Below are 27,509 nucleotides of genomic sequence, written 5' to 3'. Positions count from 1 at the left end.
ATATCTAAATCAAAGGGCAGACCACCCCGCCTAGTGTTAATAACAGTAAAAAAAAAAAAGCAAGAATCCAGTAGAAAAGTCTTGGTCTAGCATCAATAAGGACTTCAGGGCCACCATGGCTACTATGAGTCTGTCTCAAATCGCTATTGTGGTCTCACTAACAAAGCACACATTGAATTTAGCTATCGTGCAAACTTTAAAACCAGGACAATCACCAGGTGATCTGTCCTTATGCAAATATCCTCAGTTACAAGGGAAGTGAGCTCTTGACAGAATTGTCTTAATGTTTCCTGGTGAAGTTGGCTTAATCAAAGCACTGTGCAAAACAGCTTCACACCTACATAGGAGCAAAAAAGCTAGTAGCATTAAAGATGTGAGTGAGTCTATGTTTGACTATCACGTAGCTCTAAAAGTTCCTTTAAGTGAGTTCTGTACAGATGCAGACCTGAGATGTGAGACTGCACAGAGGACTACCAAAGAATGTCAGAAACGGTATGATCCTAGTAAGAAAATGATTGAATATATTTCTCACTTTCTCTCTCGGCTTGACTTCGCGAACGAAGATTTAAGAAGGGTGCAGTAGTCCACGTCTGCTGCAGGCTCGCTGGTGGCTGACAAGACCAATGCGGGACAGGCAGATCCGGCCACAGTGGCTGCAGGGAAAAGTCTGATTTGGGGTTGGTGCTGTAGCAGTGCGATTCTTCCTCAATCTCCTTTTGTCCTCACTTTAATTATTTAAATTTAATTATTATTTCTCACTTTAATTATTTAATTAATGACAGGCAGGCCTCGGATTCAGTGGGAGCTCACAGGAGCACAGCTCCTGAACCTTTCTGAGAGTTCCATCTCTCCTGAGAGTTTCACCTCCTTGTCCATTGAAAAGTAGGTGCAGCTGCATAACAATCCCTGGATGAGCTCCACCACCTATTTTTTCTTCAAAACAACCCCTGGAGAAGACTCTCAGGGACTTGTTAGATGTGTCCCACTCTGAAAATGGCAGCTGTCACATAGCATAAGGGTCAAGAGGAAACAGGAAAATAAAGGGAATGTGCCCTCAGAAGGGACCTCTTCTTCAGTTGGTGAACGGGTATGCTTTTGCACCAAGAAACCATTCCTGGGCAAGGAGGGAGGGAGGCTCTTGGTAGCTGGTGATTTGATCCTTAGGCAGGTAGACAGTCCACTCTTTTATCTTTTATCTATCAATCTCTTCAGATAAATCTTAATATACTTTCTTTGACTTGGTCCTTTGGCTAAAGTCTGTTCCAATATGCTATAAATGGGAGCTATATTTCCACTAACAACTCCTGGACCTTAGTATTCCCTTTGCGCATCTTCTTGCAAACTGTAACCTTGTCCATTAATACCAAGGTCCGTACCTTATCTGCCCATTCATGCATACCTAGTAGATTTGGATGCTTCCGCACCCGAACTGCCAGTTGCCCAGTGGCAACCAATAGATTGTATAGAACTTTTGTATTAAACTTTCTTCTCCAGAAATGATTGAGTAATCACACCGCAGACAAACACACTGATAATCCCTATATGCATCGATGGCTACATCCCAGAAGTAGTTGGCACATCTCAAAATTATACTACAGAGTATATAAAAGGATGTCACTGGAGAGAGGAGATAAGCGGCAACAGTCTGTAAGAAAACAACCACTAGAGGAAGAACACCCTCCCCATCTCCATGAAAGATATCAAGAAAGAGAAAAAGAAGCAAGAATGATGTTGGGAGTGTTGATTGCCCTGCTGGTGTGTCTCCTGGTTCTACACTTTCGGAGACAACTCTGGTCACACAGGTCCTACCCTCCTGGGCCTCTTCGTCTACCCATCATTGGAAATGTTTTGCAATATACAATCAGGCATAATAAAGATTCTGCCATCAAGGTACGTCATTCCATATACTTAATCCATGTAGTTAATTAAATAATTAAAGTGAGAAATATATTCAATCATTTTCTTACTAGGATCATACCATTTCTTGACATTCTTTGGTAGTCCTCTATGCAACCTCACATATCAGGTCTGCATCTGTACAGAACTCACTTAAAGGAACTTTTAGATCTCTGAGCAAGGAGAGACATTCTGACCTCTCTTCTCAGGAGGATGTCTACAAATATTCTCTACAGATTTGCTTCATGATCATCATGCAAATGCTCAAATCTAAGAAAGGGCACTTGCAAGGAGGGAAGGTAGCTTGTCTAACCAACTACATGGAGACTGAAACATCTGTTCCACTTAAGCAACCTATTTTCTTTGCTGGTGGTCTATGTACAGTCCAAAAAATGTTGTGAGCAGGGAACCATGTACCTGATGGCAGGTACAGATTGTCAAAGGAAAATAGGCTCTGAAGAACTGCTCTTTCAAAGGTTGCACAAGTTTTAGCCCAGTGCACCATTAGGAATTTCTCAAAGCCCGAAGGTGTTGATCTGATAGCAGCTTTGCACAGATATGTAATAGAAACATGCCTGGAGAATGTGACAGAATCAGCCACCAAAAAGTCCCTTTATAGCCACTTGATAAGTTCATATCGCGTTTTAATGACATATATCATTTCAGCATTTGAAGGACATATTCATTCCCTTTGCAGGACTGGAGTAGCAAAGAAAGTGATTTTTGGCCCTCTTGAAGTCATACTATGTATCTTATATACTGAATGCCATCTGAAATGTAATATTGTCAACTGATATAAGTGCCAGACTGTTTTAACTGTTTTAATTGTTTATTTTAATTTATAATGCAATGTATGCAAACTGTTCTGATTTTACTGGTTGTGAGCAGACCTAATAAACTTAAACTACTACATTGGAGGTCTAATGCTAATCCACCATGAAACTGCTCTGATATCCTTCCATTCAGGAAAAATAGAGGAGAGGGGAACACATCCTTAGCTAAATAGAAATCAGTAACCTTGCTGAGGAGAAAAGTGACATCTAGCATTAGTTTGCACGCGTAGCAACGCCTGATATGCCAGATGATTCAACATTATTACCTTGTATTCAAAAAGCAAAGAAAAACAAGTTTCAGTATCATTTAGCCCTATATTCAAGCTGGTTTCGTCAAGCTGACAGGACAGCACCAGCCCTTCAGAGCTATTGAGGGGGGGCGGGAAGCTTTTCCGCATAGTCAAAGAACAGTGAATGACCCTCAGTAGGTGGTAGGGTTGCCAAGTCCAATTCAAGAAATATCTGGGGACTTTGGGGGTGGAGCCAAGATCAAGGCTGTGACAAGCATCATTGAACTCCAAAGGGAGTTCTGGCCATCACATTTAAAGGGACGGCACACTTTTTCAATGCCTTCCTTCCATAGGAAATAATGAAGGATAGGAGTACCTTTTTTGGGACTCATAGAATTGGACCCCCTGGTCCAATCTTTTTGAAACTGGGGGGGTATTTTGGGGAGAGGCACTAGATGCTATATTGAAAGTTTGGTGCCTCTACCTCAAAAAACAGCCCCCCCCCCGAGCCCCAGATACCCACAGATCAATTCTCTATGATTTTCTATGGGAATAAATCTCCATACGGAATAACAGAGTTCCCAGCAGACATTTCCCTCCCCTCCCCCCGCTTTCTGACGACCCTGAAGCATGGGGAGGACCTCCAAACTGGGGGATCTCCTGCCCCCACCTGGTGATTGGCAACCCTATGTGAAAGCAACGTCACCCCAGAGTCGGAAACGACTGGTGCTTGCACAGGGGACCTTTCCTTTTCCTTGTTTATTTGAAGAGCCCCATGGCGCAGAGTGGTAAAGCTGCAGTACTGCAGTCTGAACTCTCTGCTCACAGTTCGATCCCAACGGAAGCTGGATTCAAACTGGAGAGCCAGTTTGGTGTAGTGGTTAAGTGTGTGGACTCTTATCTGGGAGAACCAGGTTTGATTCCCCACTCCTCCACTTGCACCTGCTGGAATGGCCTCGGGTCAGCCATAGCTCTGGCAGAGGTTGTCCTTGAAAGGGCAGCTGCTGTGAGAGCCCTCTCCAGCCCCACCCACCTCACAGGGTGTCTGTTGTGGGGGAGGAAGGTAAAGGAGATTGTTAGCCGCTCTGAGACTCTTCGGAGTGGAGGGCGGGATATAAATCCAATATCTTCTTCTTCTTCTTCTTCAAGTAGCCGGCCCAAGGTTGACTCAGCCTTCCATCCTTCCGAAATCGGTGAAAGGAGTCCCCAGCTTGCTGGGGGGGGGGAGTGGAAATGACTGGGGAAGGCAATGGCAAACCACCCCGTAAAAAGTCTACAACGTCACCCCAGAGTAGAAAATGACTGGTGCTTGCACAGGGGACCTTTCCTTACCTAGAAATTAGCAGCAGAGCAAAGCATATGCAGAGAACATCTACTGAAGGGTTGCAGACTTGCTCATGCCAGCACTGCCATCACAGCTCACTGCTCAGGCAAAGGCGTCTCCCTCCTCTTTGCAAACCAGGCAACCGGCAGCGAGCCAAGCGCACAAAGGGTTCACCACCTGTTGCATGCATGCATGCGGTCTGCTTTTTTCACGGGAGGGAGCGCGCAGAGCCCCGAGCCGGTGCTAACAGCTGGGCGCTTTTTGTTCAGCAAGAGAGCTGCAAGCTGGGACTGGAGGTCCGGGCCGGGCGGTTCCCGCGCACTCCTCCGCCGCTCATTGGCTGCCGGATCCCGCCCCCAACTCCCCCTCCTGTGGGTGCGGGCAAGCAGACGCCTCTTTGCCCTGAGCCGGGCGGTCACTGGACGGGTGCTTTTTGGCCAAAGGCACATGGCTTAGGTTCCAGCGCCCCCTCCCGCCAGCTATGGCCCACTGCTGTTCCCTTGAGGGCTGGCACCATGGCAGCCCCTCCTGCTGGGGGTCTCCCCCTGGGAAACCATCGAAGACCAGCCCAGGTAGCTCCTCTAGCAGCAGCAGAGGCTGTTGGACCTGCTGGAGAGCCACACGCAGGCCCACCCGGAGGAGATGGAGAGACTGCGGGACCCCTTGGTAGACGCCTCCCCCGGGCACCAGTGCCCCGTTCGGCCCTAGAAGCCACCCGATGTGGCCTGAGCCAGCGGTAGCAGCGACGACGACGAAGAGCCTCCCTCCCCTTCTCTCATTTTACCTCAGAGGCAGAGCGGGCGACGCCGCTGCGCTGCCGCCTCTTCTCCGCTTCAGCGTAGCTGAAAGCAAAACTGACCACAACGTTTTGCAAGCCCTCCCCCCGCTTCTGGATTTTTGGAGAGTGGGGGAAGAGGCTGCAAATCGGGGGTCCCCCGCCAGGGCGGGAGGGTTGGGAAGCCTAGTAGGTGGACAGAAGATTATGGTTGCAGCATGTAGTGAAGAAATAGCTAAAGCGAGGGATTTTTTTTGTAGCAGGAACTCCTTTGCTTATTAGGCTACACCCCCGTGATGTAGCCAATCCTTCAAGAGTTTATAGTAGGCCCTGTAAGAAGAACCCTGTAAGCTCCAGGAGGATTGGCTACATCAGGGGTGTGTGGCCTAATATGCAAAGGAGTTTTGGCTACAAAAAAAAGCTGAACAGAAAACAAAGGAGTTGATTTTTAAAAAGAGACAAATGGCATGGAAACATTCATTTTCGGCAGGAAGAGGAAATTTGATCTCCAAAAGCATTGCCAGGCATCTGTCAGAGAAAAGAAGAGGATAATTTTAAACCCATTGGTTTAACAATCCCTCTTCTAGTTTGTCATAAGTAGGAAAAATGAAAGAACACAAAATAATGCCAGCCCATTCACAGCTCTGGAAAGGAGAAAGGATTTCCCCAGGTCTCCTAAGGGATGCTTTTTAATCATCTGGGTTTTCTGAACAAGACAGCTACAAATATAGAAACAAGCATTTAACCAACATTATACTAATGTAGATGAATCATTCAAAGAATGTTTTGAGGAAAAAGAACTCAGAGAGGGACAAAACAGGTACATATGTTCCTATTAGTTAACAAATCTGCAACATGAACTCCTGCAACATGTGTTACCCACCCACCCCCGCACCGTATGCTCCGATATTCTAGAAGAACTCAATTAGCAAGATGCCTTTGGGGTCTTTTTGAAATTTTATTGCTTAATTTGTATTATATCATTTCACCTTAGGGCTGCCAAGCCCCCATCTGGGTGGGAGAGATTCCCAACCCGCCGGCTCACATTGGGCTGGTGGGGGGAACCTCCCCCGACGTCCCCAGAGCAATAATGTTACCTGGAAGTACCATAGTCACCCAGAAGCACTAAGTACAATAGGTACCACAGAGTTTTCCCCTCTCAAATGGCTAGAGCGTCCAGGAAAACCATAAAGTTTTCCCAGTATTGCCTAGTGTGGTCACCACGCGATGTCGCCGGTGCAATGACGTCACTTCCAGGTGACGTCATCATGTTATGTGAGCTGGCATGCGCACAGAGAAAGTCCACCACCAGGACTTAAAAGTACTTGGCAACCCTATTTTACCTCTATATTTACTTGCATGTTAAACTTGTGTTTTTTACTCAATGTACATCACCCAGAGCCCAGACTAGGTTGGGATGGGGTGATTAAGTCAAATAAATAAAACCCATCAGTCGGATCTCATTGCCTGGACAGCAATGCTTGAGTTCTAAGAGAAGAGGCACTGCATAGCCGAACCAGTGTGTTCTTATTTAGTCATGTAAAGCTTTGTGGAGACCTTCCCTGGGGACAGCCAAATAATTTTCTCTCATGTAGATGGGAAGAGACACCTTTATCTCTGGAAAAAAAATCTAACCTTCTAAGATTTTAAATTTAACCATATAATTTGGGTGTGTCATCCTCTATCAGTGAGTGCTTCCATCAGTCACTTTTAGAAAACAAGCTCCTCCAAATGAGGAAGGATGACATTTTTTCTGCAAAGCTCAACTACCGTCGAGGAATCTGGAATAAGAAAGGTACAAGCAGCACACGATTCTTAGTATTCATTCCCACTGGAACAACGAACAGCTCTCTGGGGAAGCATACTGATGATCTCGTAGGGTTGCCATCTCCAGTTTGGTAAATTCCTGGGGATTTGGGCATGGACCCTGGGGAGAGTGTGGTTTGAGGAAGTAATTGGCCTCAACAGAGCAAATGAGAACATTTCTCACTTGGAGATATTGAAATTCGTACGATGCTATCATTACTGTATTGAGTTACTTCTTCATTCTACAGTGCTTGTTGATTATCAATTAACTCAGCCTAGGAACATCAGCCTAGGAACACCAATCAACATCCTCCCATTTTTTTTACACTGTTTTTGACCAACCTGCTTTAGCAGCCAGCTCTAATGCTAATTAGAGCCCCATGGCGCAGAGTGGTAAAGCTGCAGTATTGCAGTCAGAACCCTCTGCTCACGACCTGAGTTCAATTCCAGCAGAAGCTGGTTCAGGTAGCCGGCTCGAGGTTGTCTCAGTCTTCCATCCTTCTGAGGTCGGTAAAATGAGTCCCCAGCTTGTAATGACCGGGGAAGGCAATGGCAAACCACCCCCGTAAAAAGGTCTGCCGTGAAAACGTTGTGAAAGCAGTATCACCCCAGAGTCGAAAACGACTAGCGCTTGCACAGGAAACCTTTCATTTCCCAATGCTGATGTTGCCATTACAGAAATACTTCCTGTTATTTGCAAAGAGCCTGGATAACTGGAATGTCATCTTCTAATCCCCTATGGCATTGTCACGCGAACAGGATTTGGAAGAGCCAAAATATAATCCCCGATCTGGTCCGCTCACTCTTTACAGTAATCTAGTCGGTAGATAACTGTCACATGGATCACTGTGGCCAGGTCCAAACAGGACAGGAGGGGAGCCAGTTGCCGAGTTTGGCGAAGATTAAAAAGGCCACCTTGGCCATGGTCGTGACCTGGACCTCTATAGAAAGGGAGGTGTTCAATGGCACACCCAGGTTCTTGACAGATGGTGCTGGTATTAAAAGCATGCAATCAAGGGCCAGGCTCAGTCCTGTTCCCCCCAGCCACAGGGCCTCTGTCTAACAGGTTAAGCTTCAGCCTGCTCTTTCTTAGCCAGCCCACCACAGCCTGTAAGCCCTTGGCCAGATCTTGCAGGACATTACTCGATGGGCCATCTGAAAAGAGATATAGCTGGATGTCATCAGCATATTAGAGAGCCCCGTGGCGCAGAGTGTTAGAGCTGCAGTACTGCAGTCCTAAACTCTGCTCACGACCTGAGCTCGATCCCCGTTGGAAGCTGGGTTTTCAGGTAGACAGCTCGAGGTTGACTCAGCCTTCCATCCTTCCGAGGTTGGTCAAATGAGGACCCAGCTTGCTGGGGTGGGGGGGGGGAGTGTAGATGACTGGGGAAGGCGATGGCAAAGCACCCCGTCAAAAGTCTGCCGTGAAAACGTTGTGAAAGCAACGTCACCCCAGAGTCAGAAACGACTGGTGCTTGTACAGGGGACCTTTCCTTTCCATCAGCATATTGGTGGTACCCAAGCCCAACATTCTGCGCCAGCTGGGCAAGGGTGTCTGTGTAGATGTTAAACAGCATCAGAGAGAGGAGTGCACCTTGAGAAACCTCACATAAAAGGAGGTGCCTAGAGGACGTCTCCTCACCCTGTACCACCCTTTGTCCCCAACTGTGGGGAAAGGAGGAAAGCCATTGTAAGGCTACCCCACACAGCGTTAGAGCAAAGTGTAAATTTTAGCCCTTTCCCCCATATCTTTTCCAATCAATCCATTAGTATATCCTGTCCGCATTTTAACTTCTTCTTTCTCAGTCTCAAGTTTCAATAAAAGTTTATACATTGTAGTGATAATGTGATCGTCATTCATAAACAGCGCTTTTTTCAAATTCAGACTTTGGACACTCAAAATCAAAAGATTTTTTAAATTCAACTTTAAACCTCTCCTGGAATTGTAAATACTGAACGAGTTACAGGTATGGCCTTTTTTTTTTTTTTTTTGTTAATTCCTCTCTAGATTTCAATTTATATTCACCTTGCTGAAATTCTAGCACATCGCAACACGTTAACCAATTATATGAACCGGAAATTTCTTTTCCGAAATATGCTTCTTGTGGGGATAACCTTAACGATATTTTCGAACAAAGTCTAGATTTATACTTATTCCGCACACTCAAAATGGCACATCTAATATAATGAAGGGGGGGGGAATATGATCTGTTTGACACCCAATACTTCTTAGAAGAGTATAGGTAAAGAAGAGTGAACATGTTACAATCAAACAAACCAGCTGAATTAATTTAAATTTTTCTCTTGTCTCCTTTGATGCAAATGGCAGCTGGCCAAACAATATGGAAACATTTACATGGTGTGGCTAGGATCTACACCTGTGGTTGCGCTGTCTGGATATGAAGCAGTGAAAGAAGGGCTGATAGACCATCCAGAATATTTTGCTGATCGTGTAGAGACTCCATTGTTGAAAGCTGCAGCAAAAGAGCGGGGTAAGTTGTTGGGGAAAGTAAAAAAATGAATTTAGTGAAAGATCCTCCTTGTTCTCCCTGCAGGTACAAGGAACAAGGCAGAACAAAGGAAATATCTGAATGTTGCTGTCACTTTTAAATTTATCTGTCTGGTGAAAGGTGGAAACTGAAATTGCTCTGCATTCACTTAGCTTAGACATTTGCACTGCCACATAAGTCATCGTTATTACTGTTTTCGACACAAACTTGATAGTCCACAAAGGAGACCTCAGGCTGCTGTAATATGAATAGGACCTAGGGAGAACTTGAGAGGAAGCTGTTGTCAAGCATGCAATTTTCAAAAGAACCAGTCCCTGAGTTGAAGCAAAGTATGGTTTATTGATAATCCATGTGGCTCTATTGAGCTAGGTATTGGAACTGATAGAGTAACAGTAGAGTGCATACTTAAAGATGGCACATCAAAGGTTCTCTAAACGTTGCTACAAATTCTAAACAAGCCTGCATTCACGTGGGAAACTGTCCCTGGAGGTCTTATCTTCAAAGAACAAATTCCTGCATCTGTTAGTGAAAGCGAAAGAGGCACGAAAGATCTGTCTCTACTTTTCTACTTTGATGTGCCCAGGTTTAATTTAGAGTTAGTAACATCTCTATAATATATTGGTTTTATTCAAGCAATAAAAGAGAGATTAAACAATGCTTGACAGCTGTCTGATTCCTTTGTTGTGGGGACAGAATCTGGGTATGTAGCATCCTCCATCTTCACCCTTTTTCCAGGTGGACCTTGAGAAGGCCTCATTTACCAAAAAGGGAGGGGGTTGCTCACACCCTGTTCTTTCTTCATTCAGCCACTTGTGGCTTGCTGGTTTTTATATTAGGGGTGTGCCTTTGGTTTGGCCAAACCAAATAACAGCTGATTTGGCTGTATTCGACCAGAATGGAGCCAAATCAGATCCTCTAATGTTATTCAGGGGCTGAATATGGCTGGTTGAATACCACTTAATACTGATTCAGCAGTATTAGGCTCCATTATACCCTGTGGGCCATTGAAGTCAATGGCAAAATAGGGCAGGGGTGGCCAACGGTAGCTCTCCAGATGTCTTTTGCCTACAACTCCCATCAGCCCCAGCCAGCATGGCCAATGGCTGGGGCTGATGGGAGTTGTAGGCAAAAAACATCTGGAGAGCTACTGTTGGCCACCCCTGAAATAGGGTATAATTAATGGTGGCTGAGGGGCAGAGGGTTTGAGGTAAAAGCCTCAAAATTGCAGGGTAGCTGCAGGATCCTCTCTCCAACAGAATCCCCAATATTCAAAAAGATTGGACCAGAGGGTCCAATTCTAGGGGCACCCAAAGAGCGTGCCCCCATCTCACTATTATTCCCTATGGGACATTGAGGTCAATGGCAAAATGGGTTATAATGAATGGCAGCGGGGGTGGGAGGGAGGAGCTGGGGGTTTGAGGGCGAGGCCGCAAAACTGCATGTCAGCTGCAGAGACCTCTCTCCCACAGAACCAAATTTCAAAAACATTGGACCAGGTGGTTCAATACTGGGGGCATCCAAAATTGGCCCTTTTCCCCTATGGTGGGCGAGGAGTTTGAGGGAAAGGCACCAAATTTGCAGCGCTGCTTCAGGTGCCTCTCCCCACCAGAACCCCCAAGTTTATTTTTTAGTTTAAGTTCCAGAAAGTTTATTTATGTATTTATCTTTTATTTTAAGTTCCAGAAAGATTAGACCAGGGGTTGCTATGCTAGAGCGAGTTTGGACTCTTATCTGGGAGAACCAGGTTTGATTCCCCACTTGCACCTGCTAGCATGGCCTTGGGTCAGTCATAGCTCTGGCAGAGGTGGTCCTTGAAAGGGCAGCTGCTGTGAGAGTCCTCTCAGCCCCACCCACCTCACAGGGTGTCTGTTGTGGGGGAGGAAGGTAAAGGAGATTGTGAGACTCTTCAGAGTGGAGGGCGGGATAGAAATCCAATATCTTCATCTACCTCACAGGGTGTCTGTTGTGGGGGGTGGAAGGGAAAGGAGATTGTGAGCCGCTCTGAGACTCTTCGGAGTGGAAGGCGGGATAGAAATCCAATATCTTCATCTACCTCACAGGGTGTCTGTTGTGGGGGGCGGAAGGGAAAGGAGATTGTGAGCCACACTGAGACTCTTCGGAGTGGAGGGCGGGATAGAAATCCAATATCTTCATCTACCTCACAGGGTGTCTGTTGTGGGGGAGGAAGGTAAAGGAGATTGTGAGCCGCTCTGAGACTCTTCGGAGTGGAGGGCGGGATATAAATCCAATATCTTCTTCTTCTTCTAAGAGGGTCATTGTTCCTAATGGCAGGAAAACCTACCCCAGGCAGCAGTCAGATTCTCCTAGAGAATCTCTGCAGTGGAAAGTCAACGATGGTGACGGTGCTTGCTTGCAAGGAGCATAGCAGCGCTATGTGCCCAACAGAACAAGTGCCACTGTGGCAGTGCAATACACAGGAACTTAGTTCAAATTAGAGACTCTTTCTGATTCACAAATTGGGGTGGGGGCTTTCTGCAAGGACTGCAGCACAGAACCAGTGCACTGAATGCACTAGTGCCAAGCAGCAGAGATAAGGCATGGACTTTCTGCATGCAAAGCAGTTGCACAGCCCTGCAGAACAAACAGCTGTGGGGAATCTTTTAACTCTGACCCAGCCTCCTCAGGTGCGGCTCAGCACATGACAGCAATAGAACTTTCCCAGCTGAACAAGGTCAGATGAACTACAAGCTATTAGGAACACCATCTCTGACAACACCACAACCAATCTTGCTACCAAGCTTTCCCAGTTTGTCTTCACCTCCAACTACTTCAGATCTGGTGAAGATTTATACCTTCAGATCAATGGCACAGCCATGGGCACACACAGGGCACCACAATATGACAACATTTCCATAGCTTCACCTCCTATCTGCTAACATCCCTCCTCATTTGGACGCATGAGAAAGAGGCACTGGAGAAATTTCATCAGACCTTCAGCCTCTTCCACCTTCCAGTTGGATGAATCCAGACCTAGGGTTCCTGTCTCATCACCTATGCAGATTTATCCACCCCTGCTACCTCTCTGCAGACCACACCTAATCCAACCACACCTTCTGTTGTCATGTGCCTGCTAATGTCATTTGGCATTTTGAAATCGCTCCACCTTCCAACATGTAGGACGGATGGACTCACATTCTAGCTGTATCTGAAGAAGAGAGGAGCAACTCGTGCGAGTGCATCCCCTGCCACAAATTTTGTTAGTCTTTAAGGTGCTGCTGGACTCTTTTTTTCTACTGCTACCGACAGACCGACATGGCTACCCATCTTGATCTTCTACTGCTGCTAGTTCCCGAGTTCAATCAAGTGTTTCATTTTTATGACCTTCAAAGCCATTCGAGGCTTATTGTCCACATGGTAAAAACACCACTTACTACCTGCCTGTGTGTCAGGTTGCCATCTCTTAACTGCTACCTTGCTTAGGATTAGCTTGTGTGTTTTCCAACACAGATTATAGAACAGGCTCTATACGGAAGTAAGAAGGGATGCAGTCCATAGAGGTTTTAAGGACACATTTCAAGACTATTCTGCTTGGTAGGGCATAGGCTACAGGAATTTGGGGCACAGGTATGCAGGATTTCATGCTAGTTTGTATGCTTTTACATTTGACTCTGTAAGCTGTCTTGACTTATGGGAAAGATGGGATAGAAATATAAATAAAGAACGACTGCACAGTAACAGTAAGGGGAGGGACGGTGGCTCAGTGGTAGAGCATCTGCTTGGGAAGCAGAAGGTCCCAGGTTCAATCCCTGGCATCTCCAAAAAAGGGTCCAGGCAAATAGGTGTGAAAAACCTCAGCTTGAGACGCTGGAGAGCCGCTGCCAGTCTGAGAAGACAATACTGACTTTGATGGACCGAGGGTCTGATTCAGTATAAGGCAGCTTCATATGTTCATTATACCTGTCCATCGTCGTGATCTCTGAATTGCCAGCTTTCTTTCTTTTTAAAAAATAGGTTTGTACAGAAAAGGGCTCGACGCTTTTTCCGTTCAGAATGCTGGCGTGACGGACAGGTCAGGTTCCGCCTCTCCCCAAGGGCAACCAATGGAAGCTGACAGGCTGTTAGGGAGAGACAGTTGGAGAAGAGCAGTTAAGAGAGTTGAAGACAGAGGAGTTAGTGAGCTGAGGGTGGGTCTGCCTGAGACCATTTCTGCAGTAGCGAAATGCCCTGCACTGACATTTTTAAAATTGCAAAAAAACAAAAAACAAAAAACCACCTGCATGGGTTATTTGAACCCATGCTTTAGAAAAGACCTATGGAACATTATAACACTTATTTATTACAGTTCACATTTAGGAAATATAATGACATAGGCATCAGTCTCCAATTCTGACGCTTATTGCATTTGCTGTTTTTTTTTTTCACCCAGTCAACACCAACGGATGATTTCCAGACCCCGACTTGCAGTTCTTTTAATCTGCTATAAACATTTCCATGATTTTGCACAGTAATTCGCTGCCCACTCTCTCTGTATGTAGGACTGCTAATTCCATCCCATACTATTGTCTGATGAAGTGTGTTTCTAGGACACAAAAGAGAACATTCTGAAGAAAACTTCGTCGGTCTTAAAGGTGCTACCGGACTCCAACTTTATTGAAAACTGAAATTTTCCACAGTAGATATTTTCCTCACCAGGCACAAACCTGAAGTTTTTTTCCTTCTTACCCAACGTTTTCAGAATTAGCATGTTCTGATAATGCAGGTTAAGGGGGAGAGAACTTTGGGTTTGCACCTGGTGAAGAAAAATCTACTCTGGTCAAGCTGGCTTATGTATAAGAGGGGTTTAGATAAAAATATGGAGCAGAGGTCCATCAGTGGCTATTAGCCACAGTGTGTGTGTGCGTATAGTTTTCAAGGTCGACAGCCTAAACTGTCTAGCAGTAATTGCTTTGCGTACTAATTTCTCATTGATTCTTCATGGCTTCAGGCATTGGATTGTCGAATGGCCACACCTGGAAGCAACAGAGGAAGTTTGGAATTGCCACCATGCGGAAACTGGGAATGGGAACGAAGGGCATGGAGCAGCAAATACAAGAGGAGGCCCATCAACTTCTTGAGACTTTTGCACATACAAAAGGTACGTGGTGTCAGGAAACTGGGATGGCCAATGGCAAAAGGCTACATTGTGATCTATTGCTGGCTTGCTCCCTTGTTACTGCCTGGCTCACTGGAGCCATACGAACGGAGCTTGGGGACTTGGGAACAACGGGCAGCAGGATCCAAATCCCTGCTGCCCTGCACCAGTAAAAGACCCCCTGCTGGTTTGAATGATCCAATAACGCACTTGCGCGGGAACCCAGAGTTGTATATAGTTGGTCCCATTGGCCCAGTTCCCCAGTCTTTGTAGTGCAGCCACCGATCATGGTGTATCTAATAAAGAGCTGAATATCACTACCACCTCGCCTCTTCAGTGCATCAAACCCACTGTATTAGAATACCATCTGAAATGTCATAACTAAATGAAAACCTAAGAAAAATAAAACAAATGTCTCACCTAATACTGAATAGATCCACCCCCTCCATTCTGATTTTTAAACTTAGAATGCAAAAATAGCTGTAGAAACAGACACCAGCTGGAAACTAACTACCTGTGACAAAATACAGATGAATCGATGTGGCCCAAGACTGTACATGAAATTTTTTGTCAAAGTATTTCACTGGAAGCGTAGAGTCAAGTACAGTAGCCCTTTGAAGGGCATGAAGATTTTCAGGGTCTGAGCTTTCAAAAATCAAGGCTCCCTTCATCAGTATCTTGTTTCTCTCTAAGGTGTTCCTGGACTCAAATCTAGCTCTTCTACGGCAGACTAACATGGCTATGCTCTTGAAACTATCTTCGCTGGAAGGAGGGCTCAAGAGTGTAGAAGTCTATTTGTAGTGCAAAAGTCATGATTTCTGAATAGGGTTGGCAGCTTCCAGGTCCTAGCAAGGGATCTCTTGGGGACTTCTCCCATCGTGGACCAGCTGGCCAGAGTGGGAAACCCCATCCCTAAACAAGGATATCACCACGTGATGTCCTCGATGTGATGACATCAAGTGGCATCACCATGTCAGGGACGTTGCATGTGGACACTCTGGTTTTGGGGCAAACCTATGGTTTAAGCCCAATTTTACTGCAGAATTGATGTCACTTCCCAGTGAGCTGACGATATCACTTCTGGCTGATGTCGTTGCATCGGGGACACCCATCCCCAGAATGCCCCCAAATCCCCCCACCAGATCAACAAGGGGACCTGGCAACCCTAAGGTCTTAAGAAGTAGAACCCCAGATGACATCTCAGAATGACCTTTATTAAAACTTGCTTGGTTGGGTGTGAGGGGATATTTTGTCTGTCTGCTAATCCATTTTTAAGTGTTTTCTAAAAGATAAACCACTCTTAAGATTGCAACGATCTCACTTTCTGTTACCTAACTCCACTCTGAGTGTTCACAGAAGTTGCAACAAATTTTATTTCCAGGGCAGCCATTTGACCCTGCAATGCCCATCACGAATTCTGTCAGCAACGTGATCTGTGCTGTGGCTTTTGGACACCGGTTTTCTGTGGAAGATAAAGAATTCATCAAACTGATGAAAGCCATTAGCGATATGCTTACATTTATAAGTAGCTTCTTTCACGCTGTAAGTCGTTTTCTTTTGATTTCCTTTTAGATCAGGCAGGCATCTCCTAGATTTCCTTTCCTGCCCTCTTAAGACGAACCCTTTAAGATCATCAGGGATGCAGGAGAATTTCACATATTCATTGGTCAACTAAAACTTTATGGTTTGAATGGGCTCTGTCAGAATGAGAAGACTTTCAGATCGATAATGAACAATGGAAAAATAGACAGGGACATGGACAGATCCTTTCCTTCTTTCTCCTCCCATAATCGATAGATCAGGTGGGCCTGTAAGGTGTCAGTAAACACGTATACAATTCCACTGCAACAGACCACCATGCAGGGTTGCCAGCCTCCTGGTGGGACCTGGAGATCTCCTGTTTTTACAACTGATCTCCAGCTGGCAGAGATCAGCTCCTCTGGAGAAAATGGCTGCTTTGCAGCGTGGACTCTAGGGCATTGTACCATGCTGAGGCCTCTCCCCTCCCCAACCCTGCCATCTCCCTGATCCACCCCCAAAGTCTTCAGGCATTTTCCAACACAGACCTGGCAACCCCACTGCTATGGCTGGCCCTCAGGAATCAGTACAACCACACTGATATTATATATTCAGGTTTAGCAGCACCAAGCTGTCAGAAGAACCTTGTGATAGTTATGCGAGGCAGCTCATGGAAGACATGAGACAATCTTCTGGTAATTTGTTTTATTACAAAGAGGCACTGTTGTATTACGGAGAGGTACAGTTGGAGACTGCAGGCAGGAAAAGAATCCAACCCATTATGCTGAGCTGAGAACCTCGTACAAAGAGTATCACGGCAGAAAAGAATAAGGAAACAGAAAGCAAAAAGCCCCACGGGAACCAGCTTCTGTATCCAATTACATAACAAGAAAAACCGTTCAAATATCAATAATTGTATTTAACCCACATATGTTGCTTTCATCAAAACAACCGTGATACTCAGTCCTTTGAACAAAAGGAAGCATTTACACTTGGGGCGTTTTCGCACTCACCTTCAGCCGGCACGACCCCCCTCTTCACCGCGCAGGATCTGCGCAGATTTCGCACTAAATGCCGCGGAGCAGCCAGAAGAGCCGGAAACTCCCGTCGCAAAAGCCGCGCAAACGGAAACTGCTTTTTGGCGGTTTACGTTTGAGCGGCTTTTGCGCCGGGAGCTTCCGGCTCTTCCGGCTGCTCCGCGGCATTTAGTGCGAAATCCGCGCAGATCCTGCGCGGTGAAGAGGGGGTCGCGCCGGCTGAAGGTGAGTGCGAAAACGCCCCAAGAGTTCTTTTCCTTTATATGGTAAAATTGTCCAGCTTTTCCATGTAATCCTGGTGTGATATTCCAAATGATGAATGTCTCTCAATGGATGCAGCCAAATTTTCAAAGAGGAAAGGGACAAGGTTGTACTAATAGCCTTGTTTCGCAAAAGCTTTTTCAAGCTCTAAAGGACCTCTTAGCAGAGACTTCTTCAAGCTGCAATAAACCTCTTGGTAGAGAGCATATTCAAGCTGTAATAGACCTCTTAGCAAAGAGCTTCTTCAAGCCGCAATACACCTCTTAGCAAATTCTTAAAGCAAAGGCAATCATAGCCCAAATGTTTTCTAACTGAACACCCAAAGGGTGTTTGGGCTATGATTGCCTTTGCTTTAAGAATTTGCTAAGAGGTGTATTGCAGCTTGAAGAAGCTCTTTGCTAAGAGGTCTATTACAGCTTGAATATGCTCTCTACCAAGAGGTTAATTGCAGCTTGAAGAAGTCTCTGCTAAGAGGTCTTTTCGAGCTTGAAAAAGCTTTTGCGAAACAAGGCTATTAGTACAACCTTGTCCCTTTCCTCTTTGAAAATTTGGCTGCATCCATTGAGAGACATTCATCATTTGGAATATCACACCAGGATTACATGGAAAAGCTGGACAATTTTACCATATAAAGGAAAAGAACTCTTGGTGTAAATGCTTCCTTTTGTTCAAAGGACTGAGTATCATGGTTGTTTTGATAAAAGCAATATATGTGGGTTAAATACAATTATTGATATGAATGGTTTTTCTTGTTATGTAATTGGATATAGATGCTGGTTCACGTGGAGTTGAGAACCTCAGCAGTTATTTTATAGACAGTCATCTTCTAGTACTGATAAGACTTTGCTTTCATCTTCCTCCAGCTCTATGAGCTTTTCCCACGGATCATGGAATGCCTCCCAGGACCTCACAAGAAGGCTTTTTCAAACGTAGAGATTGTGCTTTCATTTGCAAGGAAGGAGATAGAAAGGCATAAGGAGCATCACGCTGTCCATGAGCCACAAGATTTCATCGATTTCTATCTGTTTCAGATGGAGAGAGTAAGTGTTCACCTTCTACCTGAGATCAGATGCACTCAATGAAAAGGAAGACAATAAATGCAGACTGCATTGTTTGAAACCCGTATACCTCTCTCACTGCACGAGCTTCAGGTTCAGAAAACTGAATGGAGATTCCCCTCTCCAGCTCAGAAATCGTAATACATTTGTATCACACAAGTGTTGTGTAGTGTTCCTGGAACGAGAACTGATTCATCTGAAGAGGCAACATTTTCAAAGTATTGCCTTCAGATTTTTAAGCAACCCAAAACCAGGGCCGGCCTTGCCACTAGGCAAACTAGGGCGCTGGGAGGTAGGCCTAGGGCGCTGGGAGGTAGAGGGCGCCGAATTGGGCTCCCCCCTTCCCTCGGCAAATGCCAAGTTTGCCTCCTCCTGTCCTTCCCTCCCTGGTCAATTTCAGTGCTGGGGAGCCGCACTCGAGCCGCCCCCCCCCCCTCAACCACCGCCACCGCCCATCTGATAAAAGACTGCAAACGTGAAAGACTCACTCAAAGTCAGTGCTGCGGGGCCAGGCGGATGGGAAGGAAGTGGGAGGAAGGAGCGGCGGTGCTCGCCCTTTCCTTCCCGCTGTGGCCGGCCGGCCACACAGCACTGACTTTGAGTGAGTCTTTCACGTTTGTAGTCTTTATCAGGTGCTCGGCAGTGGCAGCGGGGCGGGAGGCGGTGGCTTTATATGGCCCGCAGGGGAGTGCGGTGCTCGAGCGCTGGCTCCCCAACACTGAAATTGATCAGGGAGGGGAGGGAGGGAGGGAGGAGGAGGTGCGGCCATGGGGGGGGCAAGCTGGGGATAGGTGGGGTGTGGCACCCCGCTGAGGGGGGACACTGTGGAGGAGGGCCCAGGAGTTTGCCTAGAGCGCCAGTCGACCCTTGGATCGCCCCTGCCCAAAACAAAAGGGAGGAAACCCTTCAGAGCAAAGAATAGATGTACAAAGTACACAATAGCCCAGTTTCTGACGATGTTACAGTTCATCGACGTTCTATATATGATTTGTTCTTTGGTGGTTTTTTGTTGTTGTTGTTGTTTTGCCATACAGTCACAGCTGGCTTATGGCGACTCCATAGAGTGTTCAAGCCAGGAGACATTCAGAAGTGATGCCATCTGTCAGTTTCTAGTACAATGTGACTTTGGGTACGGCTGCAACTGATCTGATGCTTCCTCAGTACATTTGGTTGAGACATATATCCATAGGTTCAGAGTCAAAATGCTTAGAACTCGTTGAAAATGCTATCTCAAAAAATGCTTTTTTTTTTTTACCATCAACAACAGACCAAGAATGACCCCACATCTACTTACAATGAAGACAATCTGGCTGAGTGTATTTTTGACTTCTTCGTCGCAGGAACAGAAACAACATCCTTGACACTGCGTTGGGCGTTGCTCTTCATGGCAAATCACCCAGACATCCAAGGTAAGAAGAACTTCTATATTGACTTAAAGAAAGGCCACCTTTATATCTCCAGAGAGCCAGTTTGGTGTAGTGCTTAAGTGTGTGGTTTCTTATCTGGGAGAACCGGGTTTGATTCCCCGCTCCTCCACTTGCAGCTGCTGGAATGGCCTTGGGTTAGCCATAGTTCTTGTAGGAGTGTCCTTGAAAGGGCAGCTTCTGGGAGAGCTCTCTCAGCTCCACCCACCTCACAGGCTGTCTGTTGTGGGGGAAGAAGAGAAAGGAGATTGTAAGCTGCTCTGTGTCTCTGATTCAGAGAGAAGGGCGGGGTATAAATCTGCAATTCTTCTTCTTCAGGTCACAATTCTTTCAAGTTTTCATTCTGAGTAGCTAATTAACAGCACAATCTTATTCCTCCTTAACCGGGAGTAAGTTCCAATGAATACAGTGGAACCTACCTGCAAAGGAAAGCGGTGCGAGAAATAGATGACGCTAGAAAAAAAATCCCAATAATTCATTGGAAAATGTGTAAAATGAATTAGTTTCGTATCACTGTTTTAGAAAGACTTAAATCGGAACCACAATAAAGGCATCTGAGAAGGCTGACAGAATAGAGTGCTGAATTAGATTCTGGAATTGGACCCAAATCCAAACCCTCATTCATCTGATGATCTTAGATTTCACTGGGTGATCTTGGGTTAGTTACTCTCTCATCAAGGATAAAACTGATGAACGTTCAGTCATATGTGCTGCTCTGAGTGATCTGAAAGAAAGGCAGGATAAGCTTGAACTAAGCGAACAAACAAAATATGTCATGGGAGTTAATTCTGGTTTCATTTCATTTATTCAAAGAATAGGGCTGCCAGGTCCTACATCTTCCCAGCAGGGGGATCTTTGGGCCTTTCTGGGAGCTTCTGCCACATGCACAAAGTCCACACGCCATGATGATGTCACCCGGAAGTGACCAAAGTTTATAAACTCCCCTCACAATACTGGGCACTATTTGCCACCCCTGAGGTAAACTGTGATGGTGTTCCTGAGGTCCTTTTCCCCTGCCTTGGTCAATAAGAGTAACACCTGAGAGGAGAACAGAGCTACTTGGAACAAGGAAAAAATAGGTGGAAGAGGACATTCCGGACCAACTTTATTCTACCGAAATGTGCGCACACACATATATAAATCATTCACAAAGACTGCTGAGGTCAAAGCTTCCATCACGTACAGCTCAGATCTGATATTCTTTACAGGCCTGGCAATGACAGCTGGAACCCTGCAGTTGTATATTTAAATCACACTGTTTTAATGAACTTTGAATGGATTTTATTTATTTGGGGTTTTTTCTTTTTAATTTATCGTAATCTGCCCTGAGCCCACTTCGGAGAGGGCGGAATGTAAATTGGAATAATAAAGAAATAAATATCAGATCCATGTACCAGTGCATGCCACACCAGGCCACCACACTAAATGAGCCACTTTCACTTTAGCTGACTGGAGACACAACAAGATCTCTACCCTGCTTCAAAAGAAGAAGAAGATATTGGATTTATATCCCGCCCTCCACTCCTAAGAGTCTCAGAGCGGCTCACAATCTCCTTTACCTTCCTCCCCCACAACAGACACCCTGTGAGGTGGGTGGGGCTAAGAGAGCTCTTACAGCAGCTGGCCTTTCAAGGACAACCTCTGCCAGGGCTATGGCTAACCCAAGGCCATTCCAGCAGGTGCAAGTGGAGGAGTGGGGAATCACACCCAGTTCTTCCAGATAAGAGTCCGCGCACTTAACCACTACACCAAACTGGGTCTCAGGAGACAGACACCCTGTGAGGTGGGTGGGGCTGAGAGGGCTCTCACAGCAGCTGCCCTTTCAAGGACAACCTCTGCCAGGGCTATGTCTAACCCAAGGCCATTCCAGCAGGTGCAAGTGGAGGAGTGGGGAATCAAACCCGATTCTCCCAGATAAGAGTCCACCCACTTAACCGCTACACCAAACTGGCTCTCAAAAGCCTCCCTGATGCAATCGTCTTATTAAACGGCTGCCGTTCCCTCTGCTTCTCCCCCTCCCTTCTCCATCCAAGTGTACCGGAGGCCCTAACTGATCTTTTCTGGCTTGCTTTCCAGACCACCAGGGCACAAAGGAGACTGGCAGATGCTGGAAGAAGGGGAGGAACTTGGCTCTGTCCGTCACAGTATTAACATGAAATAAATGTTTTATGAAGTGACTTCTCTGTGGTACTGTGATGGACTGTTTCAGCTTCTGCCCTCCAGGAGACTCACCCAGACCAATTCCTCACTCGCAGTTGCTTCGCCCCTGGCCTTTTGATTTCCCTGGCTCAAGCAATCAATTCCCCACCAGTTGCTGCATTTTGATCTGCAGTTCCCTCCAATTTCCCTTGCAGCTTCTGGATCTCTAAAACAAAACCAGAGCAGGAAGTTGCAAGGGAAATTGGAGGGAGCCACGAATCAAAATGTACCCGCACAGCAACTGGTGGGGAATAGGATAGGATGAAAAAGTTACGTTAGGTTAAGTATCTGTCTCACTTCCATTATTTTGCTTTTCAGTCGGAGAATTATTTGCACAAGCTGTGAACAGTCTATACACAGACTTAAATAATTCTTTTACTCTGGAACTCGTGTTCTGCTTATGTAAAGAATGCTTGTCATGGGGACCAATTTGGGTAAAAAGACTCCAATTCCTTTAATTTTTTTTTTGTTTCTTTTCATAGCCAATATGTACTGCTTCATGACCCAAACTTACAGCTCAATGTATGTGCCAATTTTTGGAACATGTGATATTGAATAGCTTCACTGGTTCATCAATGAACTACAGAAAAATGCAGTGTCCATAATTAATTTTTTTTTTACTGTTTTTTTCTCAGAGAAAGTCCATAAAGAGATTGAAAGTATTTTAGGTTCCTCTCAGTTTCTCCACTACCAAGATCGGAAGAAACTGCCCTACACTAACGCTGTGATTCATGAGATCCAACGTCTCCACTACATCTTATTCTTTGGGATCCCCAGACAATGTACGAAAGATGTGACCATGAATGGTTTTCTTATTCCAAAGGTACAGGATATTCTTATGGTTGCACTTCTGGATTCTATGAGTGATATCTATAAAACAGGGGTGGCCAAACTTGCTTAACGTAAGAGCCTCATGAAATAAATGTCAGATGTCTGAGAGCTGCAAGACATGAGTGTCAGATGTCTGAGAGCTGCAAGACATGAGTGTCAGATGTCTGAGTGCCGCAAGACATGAACATCAGATGATTGAGAGCTGCGAGACAAGGAAGGAAGGAAGGAAGGAAGGAAGGAAGGAAGGAAGGAAGGAAGGAAGGAAGGAAGGAAGGAAGGGCAAATAGATGGGGGTTGGAGGAGGGAGAGAGAGGTGGAAAGAAAGCAGCTTTAATGCATTCTCCAAGCTGCCAGTTGGCTTGGCTTGGAGAAGTGATTTAAAAAGACAAATGCCTTCTCCAAGCTGGCTGACAGAGCAGTGGGGGCTTCAAGAGCCACACAATGTGTGTGAAAGAGCCACAGTTTGGCCACCCCAGCTATAAAAGGTTGCACTTTGTAAGATGTATATGTGATGAAGAAGGAACAGAAGGAGGAGGAAGAGGAGTTTTTATACCTGGCTTTTCTCTACCTTAAGGATTCTCAAAGCAGCTTACAATCTCATGTACAGGAGCTTCCTCTGTAGCAGTTTTTGAAGGCTACAAATTTGACCCCTTTCCTGAAATATCAAATTATTAGTATTGTGTCAGCGCCCAATTTATTTGGCCCCATTTGTGCTGATCTATTTGTGTCAGTGCCTCTTGGTTTCAATCAAAACTTTATCCAATGATTGGAAGACTGTCAGTACCCAATATATTTAGCATGTGTTTATTTTTCCAGTAGAAATGCTGTACCTATAAAACAGTGATAGCATTTTACATAGCTCTCCTCTCGCTGAAACCTTCTGGTTTCCTGATTGAGCTGAAGACTCCAACTGAAGAAGGAAACCCAGAAATAAAACAGGATATATAGGGTTTGTTTGTTTTTTAGTTTATGGTGACCAGCTGGTTATCCAGGAGTATGTAAAATTGCTCTAGTTTCTTTTCAGTTCTGTTTGTCCCACTGCGTATTTCATTTTAGTGTTGTGTCAGGTGTTCGTCCCGGAAAGGACAGCACAGAGCACCTGGGGGCGGTGCCTGGAAGGGACGAACTCAGCTCTCCTACGACGATCAGTGGCGGGAAGTTGAACTGGCCAGGATTGGACCTGACCAGGAAGAAGGTTGTTCCGGGAACTGTATATAACAGGGGACTCCGACCCGCCATATTGTCTTTGTGATGTACTCGCTAGTAAAGCATGTTGCCATCTGAACGTCTCCGGTACATTACAATTTTCATTTTGCAAACATCTTTTTAACAGGGTGAACCAATGAGTTCGTGCTTAGAAATTCAGCCGTTGCTGAAAGAAGATATGATTCCTGAATATCAGGAGACTGAAGGATGTATATATGGGAAACAGCCATGGCCAGTCCGAGGGTTCAAGGAGGGTCATTTGGCCTGGGCCAGAAGCTCTATGGAGCTTCAAAATTACAAATATCAGTCCGTTGTTGCTATCTTATTTTCTTTCCACCATTTTTCTTTTCATTATGGCTTGGGTCAACAAAAGCTAGAAACGGCTTGGGGCAATCTGAACCTTTGAGGGGGTCGGGAAGCAACAGAAATGCCAGGACTCCCCCTACAGCAGGAAGCTTCTCATTGTCAACCCCCAACTCCACTGCCACTCAGTAGGCCAACAGGGTTAAACGTAAGGAACAAATCACTGTAGCATCAATGGTGTAGCATCATTTCCGGGGTGAACTCAGAAGTACGATTCAACCACTCAAGGATTCACGAGAATCTCTACGGTAAAACCATACCGTTTCTACTGACGCCTCGAGTGGCGTGACCAGTTCCAGGTTCAACCCCAAAATGACACCATGTCATCGCTGTGATGGTGTGAACAATGTCTCTGCCCTCCCCCTCATCTCCTGCCAGGTGTCAACAACCCTAGGAAACAGCAAATACTAGTATTGGGACAATGACTGGGAAAGAGCCATATCCTTGTCTGCATGCATCCTGAAGTAAGAGTTTCATTCTTCCAGGGTGCCATTATTGTTCCAGATCTCCGCTCTGTTCTTCTTGATCCTAAACAATGGGAGAAGCCAGAGGAATTCAACCCAAATCATTTTTTGGACAAGGATGGAAACTTTGTGGAAAGAGAAGCGTTCCTTCCGTTTGGTGCAGGTAAATGCAAAATATGGTTGATAGCTATTTATAGGTAAATTTAGGAATGTACAGAATGTTCTTAGGAATTGCTAAATTACCAAAACCTTATGACAAATATTAGTATGATTTTGGTTAGAAAACAATTGGAAGGTAAAATCTATTAAATATAGCTTGGACACAAGAAGGGACTTCCTTCTTTCTTTTTTGCATAACATATGAACATATGAAGCTGCCCTATACTGAATCAGACCCTCGGTCCATCAAAGTCAGTATTGTCTACTCAGACTGGCAGCAGCTCTCCAGGGTCTCAAGCTGAGGTTTTTCACACCTATTTGCCTGGACCCTTTTTAATTGGAGATGCTGGGGATTGAACCTGGGACCTTCTGCTTACCAAGCAGATGCGCTATCACTGAGCCACCGTCCCTCCCCTAACATTCATATCCTGAGCAAGAACAGGGGACATTGGACCTAGTTTCCCAGTCTGACTGCTGGATGCAGTAAGGACAGTGGCTCAGTTGTAGAGCATCTGCTTAGTAAGCAGAAGGTCCCAGGTGCAGTCCCCGGCATCTCCAACTAAAAAGGGTCCAGGCAAGTAGGCGTGGAAAACCTCAACTTGAGACCCTGGAGAGCTGCTGCCAGTCTGAGTAGACAATACTGACTTTGATGGACCTTTGAGGGTCTGATTCAGTAGAAGGCAGCTTCATATGTTCACCTGCTACCTCATTGGGGAGGGATGGTGGCTCAGTGGTAGAGCATCTGCTTGGGAAGCAGAAGGTCCCAGGTTCAATCTCTGGCATCTCCAACTAAAAAGGGTCCAGGCAAATAGGTGTGAAAAACCTCAGCTTGAGACCCTGGAGAGCCGCTGCCAGCCGGAGTAGACAAGACTGACTTTGATGGACCTTTGAGGGTCTGATTCAGTAGAAGGCAGCTTCATAGGTTCGTGTTCATGCTCTGCATTGTAAGGCAGAAGCAGGCCAAGGGCTAGGGGTGCCTGTGCCCCTAGGTCAAACCCCGATCCCCCGACCCCCCCCTTGATATTTTCCCCGACCCCCCCCCCTTGATGTAAAGCATGCGTGCGCCCCAATGACATCACTGCCATGCCACCTGGGCTTTGCCAAGGCCTCCTGAGCCTTGGCAGAGTCTGGAAGGCAGCACACTAGCTGCACGCCCCTCCCCCTGGACTTTGCAGAGGCATCCCGAGCCCCGGGAATCCTTGGCAGAGTCTAAAAGGCAGCAAGCGCACTCAGAGCCAGCTCTGAGCACGCTCGCAGCCACGCCCCCACCACCACCTTGCGACGGCAGTGGGCATTGGGAGATGGATGGCAGCAGGGGTGGGGAGGCGGACAGCAGTGGGCACAAGAAGGTGGACAGCAGTGGGCACAGGGAGGCGGACAGCAGCAGGCGCGAGGAGGCAGACAGCAGCGGGCACGGGGAGAGGCCACCTACTTGGCCTACTCCCACGTGCCAGCCTTGGGCAGAAACCCAACTTGAGATCCTTAAGTAGTGGAAGCAGGAATAGAACGTGGGTCTTTCTGCATGTAAAGCATCCCCTTTTCCATGGAGTACTGACTCCTCCAGTTTAGTCACCTTAGATGGCAATATAGCACTACAAATGTTACAGCTTTGGACGAAGTAGGGAACTGAATTATTTCAAGAGCCTATGAGAACGCTGCCCCAAGCCTCCCTCCCTCCCTCATCTATTGGCCGGATGCTATTCTGCCTTCCCCAGAAATGGTAGCTTGAAACTAGACACCTTGTTTCGCCATGGAAGTACTGCACAGCCATAAAGAGGGCTGAGAATTAATAAAGGCCATGCTGAGAATTAATAAAGGCCATTAATTATACATGCTAGAGAATATGTGTTAATACATTCCTCACTTGTTGCCTTCCCTTCTTTCCTTTGAAGGGGCCCGTGTCTGCCTGGGAGAGCAGTTGGCAAGGATTGAGATCTTCATCCTCTTTACCAGCCTGCTGAGGGCGTTCAGTTTACAGTTGCCAGAAGGAGTGAAAGAACTTAACCCAGAGCCTATCACTGGGATCTCGTTTCTTCCCCGCCCATATAAGATCTGTGCTGTTCCCCGCAGCAGTGCATCATAAACTGTACAAAGTGGAGTGGGCTCATTTGTTACTGCCAATCTCTCCTTCGTTCCCTTTGCTTCATCCTAAACCTGTTCTCATCTGTTCAATTCATTCGATCCTTGATTTCTTTATCAGAGCTCATCAGATGCCTCTTCCGGATGGAATTCGAGGAGATCTGTGATGTTCTTGATTGCTAAACTATTACTGTTCCCTGATATATAACCTGCTCAATACAGAGTTCCAAATGCTCGATACAGAGTTCTAGAAGTGTGCCAGTGAGTCACAACCAACTCGTGGGGACCCCATGAGGTTCTGCCTCGTGGGGTTCTCAAGACAAGAGATGAGCTAAGGTGGTTTGCCATTGCCTTCTCTTGCACAGAAGTCCCACTCTTCCTTGGTCATCTCCCATCCACCTACAGGCCCTGCTTAGTTTCTGAACTTTCAGAAACTCTGGTTGA

At 46.1% G+C, this 27,509-nt stretch overlaps 1 protein-coding gene across 1 annotated transcript; it reads left to right on the top strand.

The window, feature by feature from the left end:
• The first annotated feature begins 1,641 nt into the window (after positions 1-1,641).
• LOC132574447 (cytochrome P450 2C8-like) lies at positions 1,642-27,069 on the top strand. Its single transcript, XM_060242802.1, has 9 exons — positions 1,642-1,890; positions 9,194-9,356; positions 14,320-14,469; positions 15,848-16,008; positions 18,146-18,322; positions 19,608-19,749; positions 22,599-22,786; positions 24,849-24,990; positions 26,879-27,069. Exons 1-9 carry the CDS (start codon positions 1,726-1,728, stop codon positions 27,067-27,069), a joined length of 1,479 nt encoding a protein of 492 aa, XP_060098785.1. The 5' UTR covers positions 1,642-1,725.
• Positions 27,070-27,509: the final 440 nt, after the last annotated feature.

The sequence above is a fragment of the Heteronotia binoei genome, chromosome 6 (assembly GCF_032191835.1).
Source record: "Heteronotia binoei isolate CCM8104 ecotype False Entrance Well chromosome 6, APGP_CSIRO_Hbin_v1, whole genome shotgun sequence".
NCBI lineage: Eukaryota > Metazoa > Chordata > Lepidosauria > Squamata > Gekkonidae > Heteronotia > Heteronotia binoei.
Note: the sequence above shows the minus strand (reverse complement) of the source record. Positions and strands in the feature narration are given on the sequence as shown.

Excerpts from the sequence above, each read along its gene's own strand:
- LOC132574447 (XM_060242802.1), top strand. The coding sequence starts at position 1,726 with ATGATGTTGGGAGTGTTGATTGCCCTGCTGGTGTGTCTCCTGGTTCTA. Across the intron at positions 16,009-18,145 it reads TAAGTAGCTTCTTTCACGCT|CTCTATGAGCTTTTCCCACG; the intron begins GTAAGTCGTTTT and ends ATCTTCCTCCAG. Across the intron at positions 22,787-24,848 it reads ATGGTTTTCTTATTCCAAAG|GGTGCCATTATTGTTCCAGA; the intron begins GTACAGGATATT and ends TCATTCTTCCAG.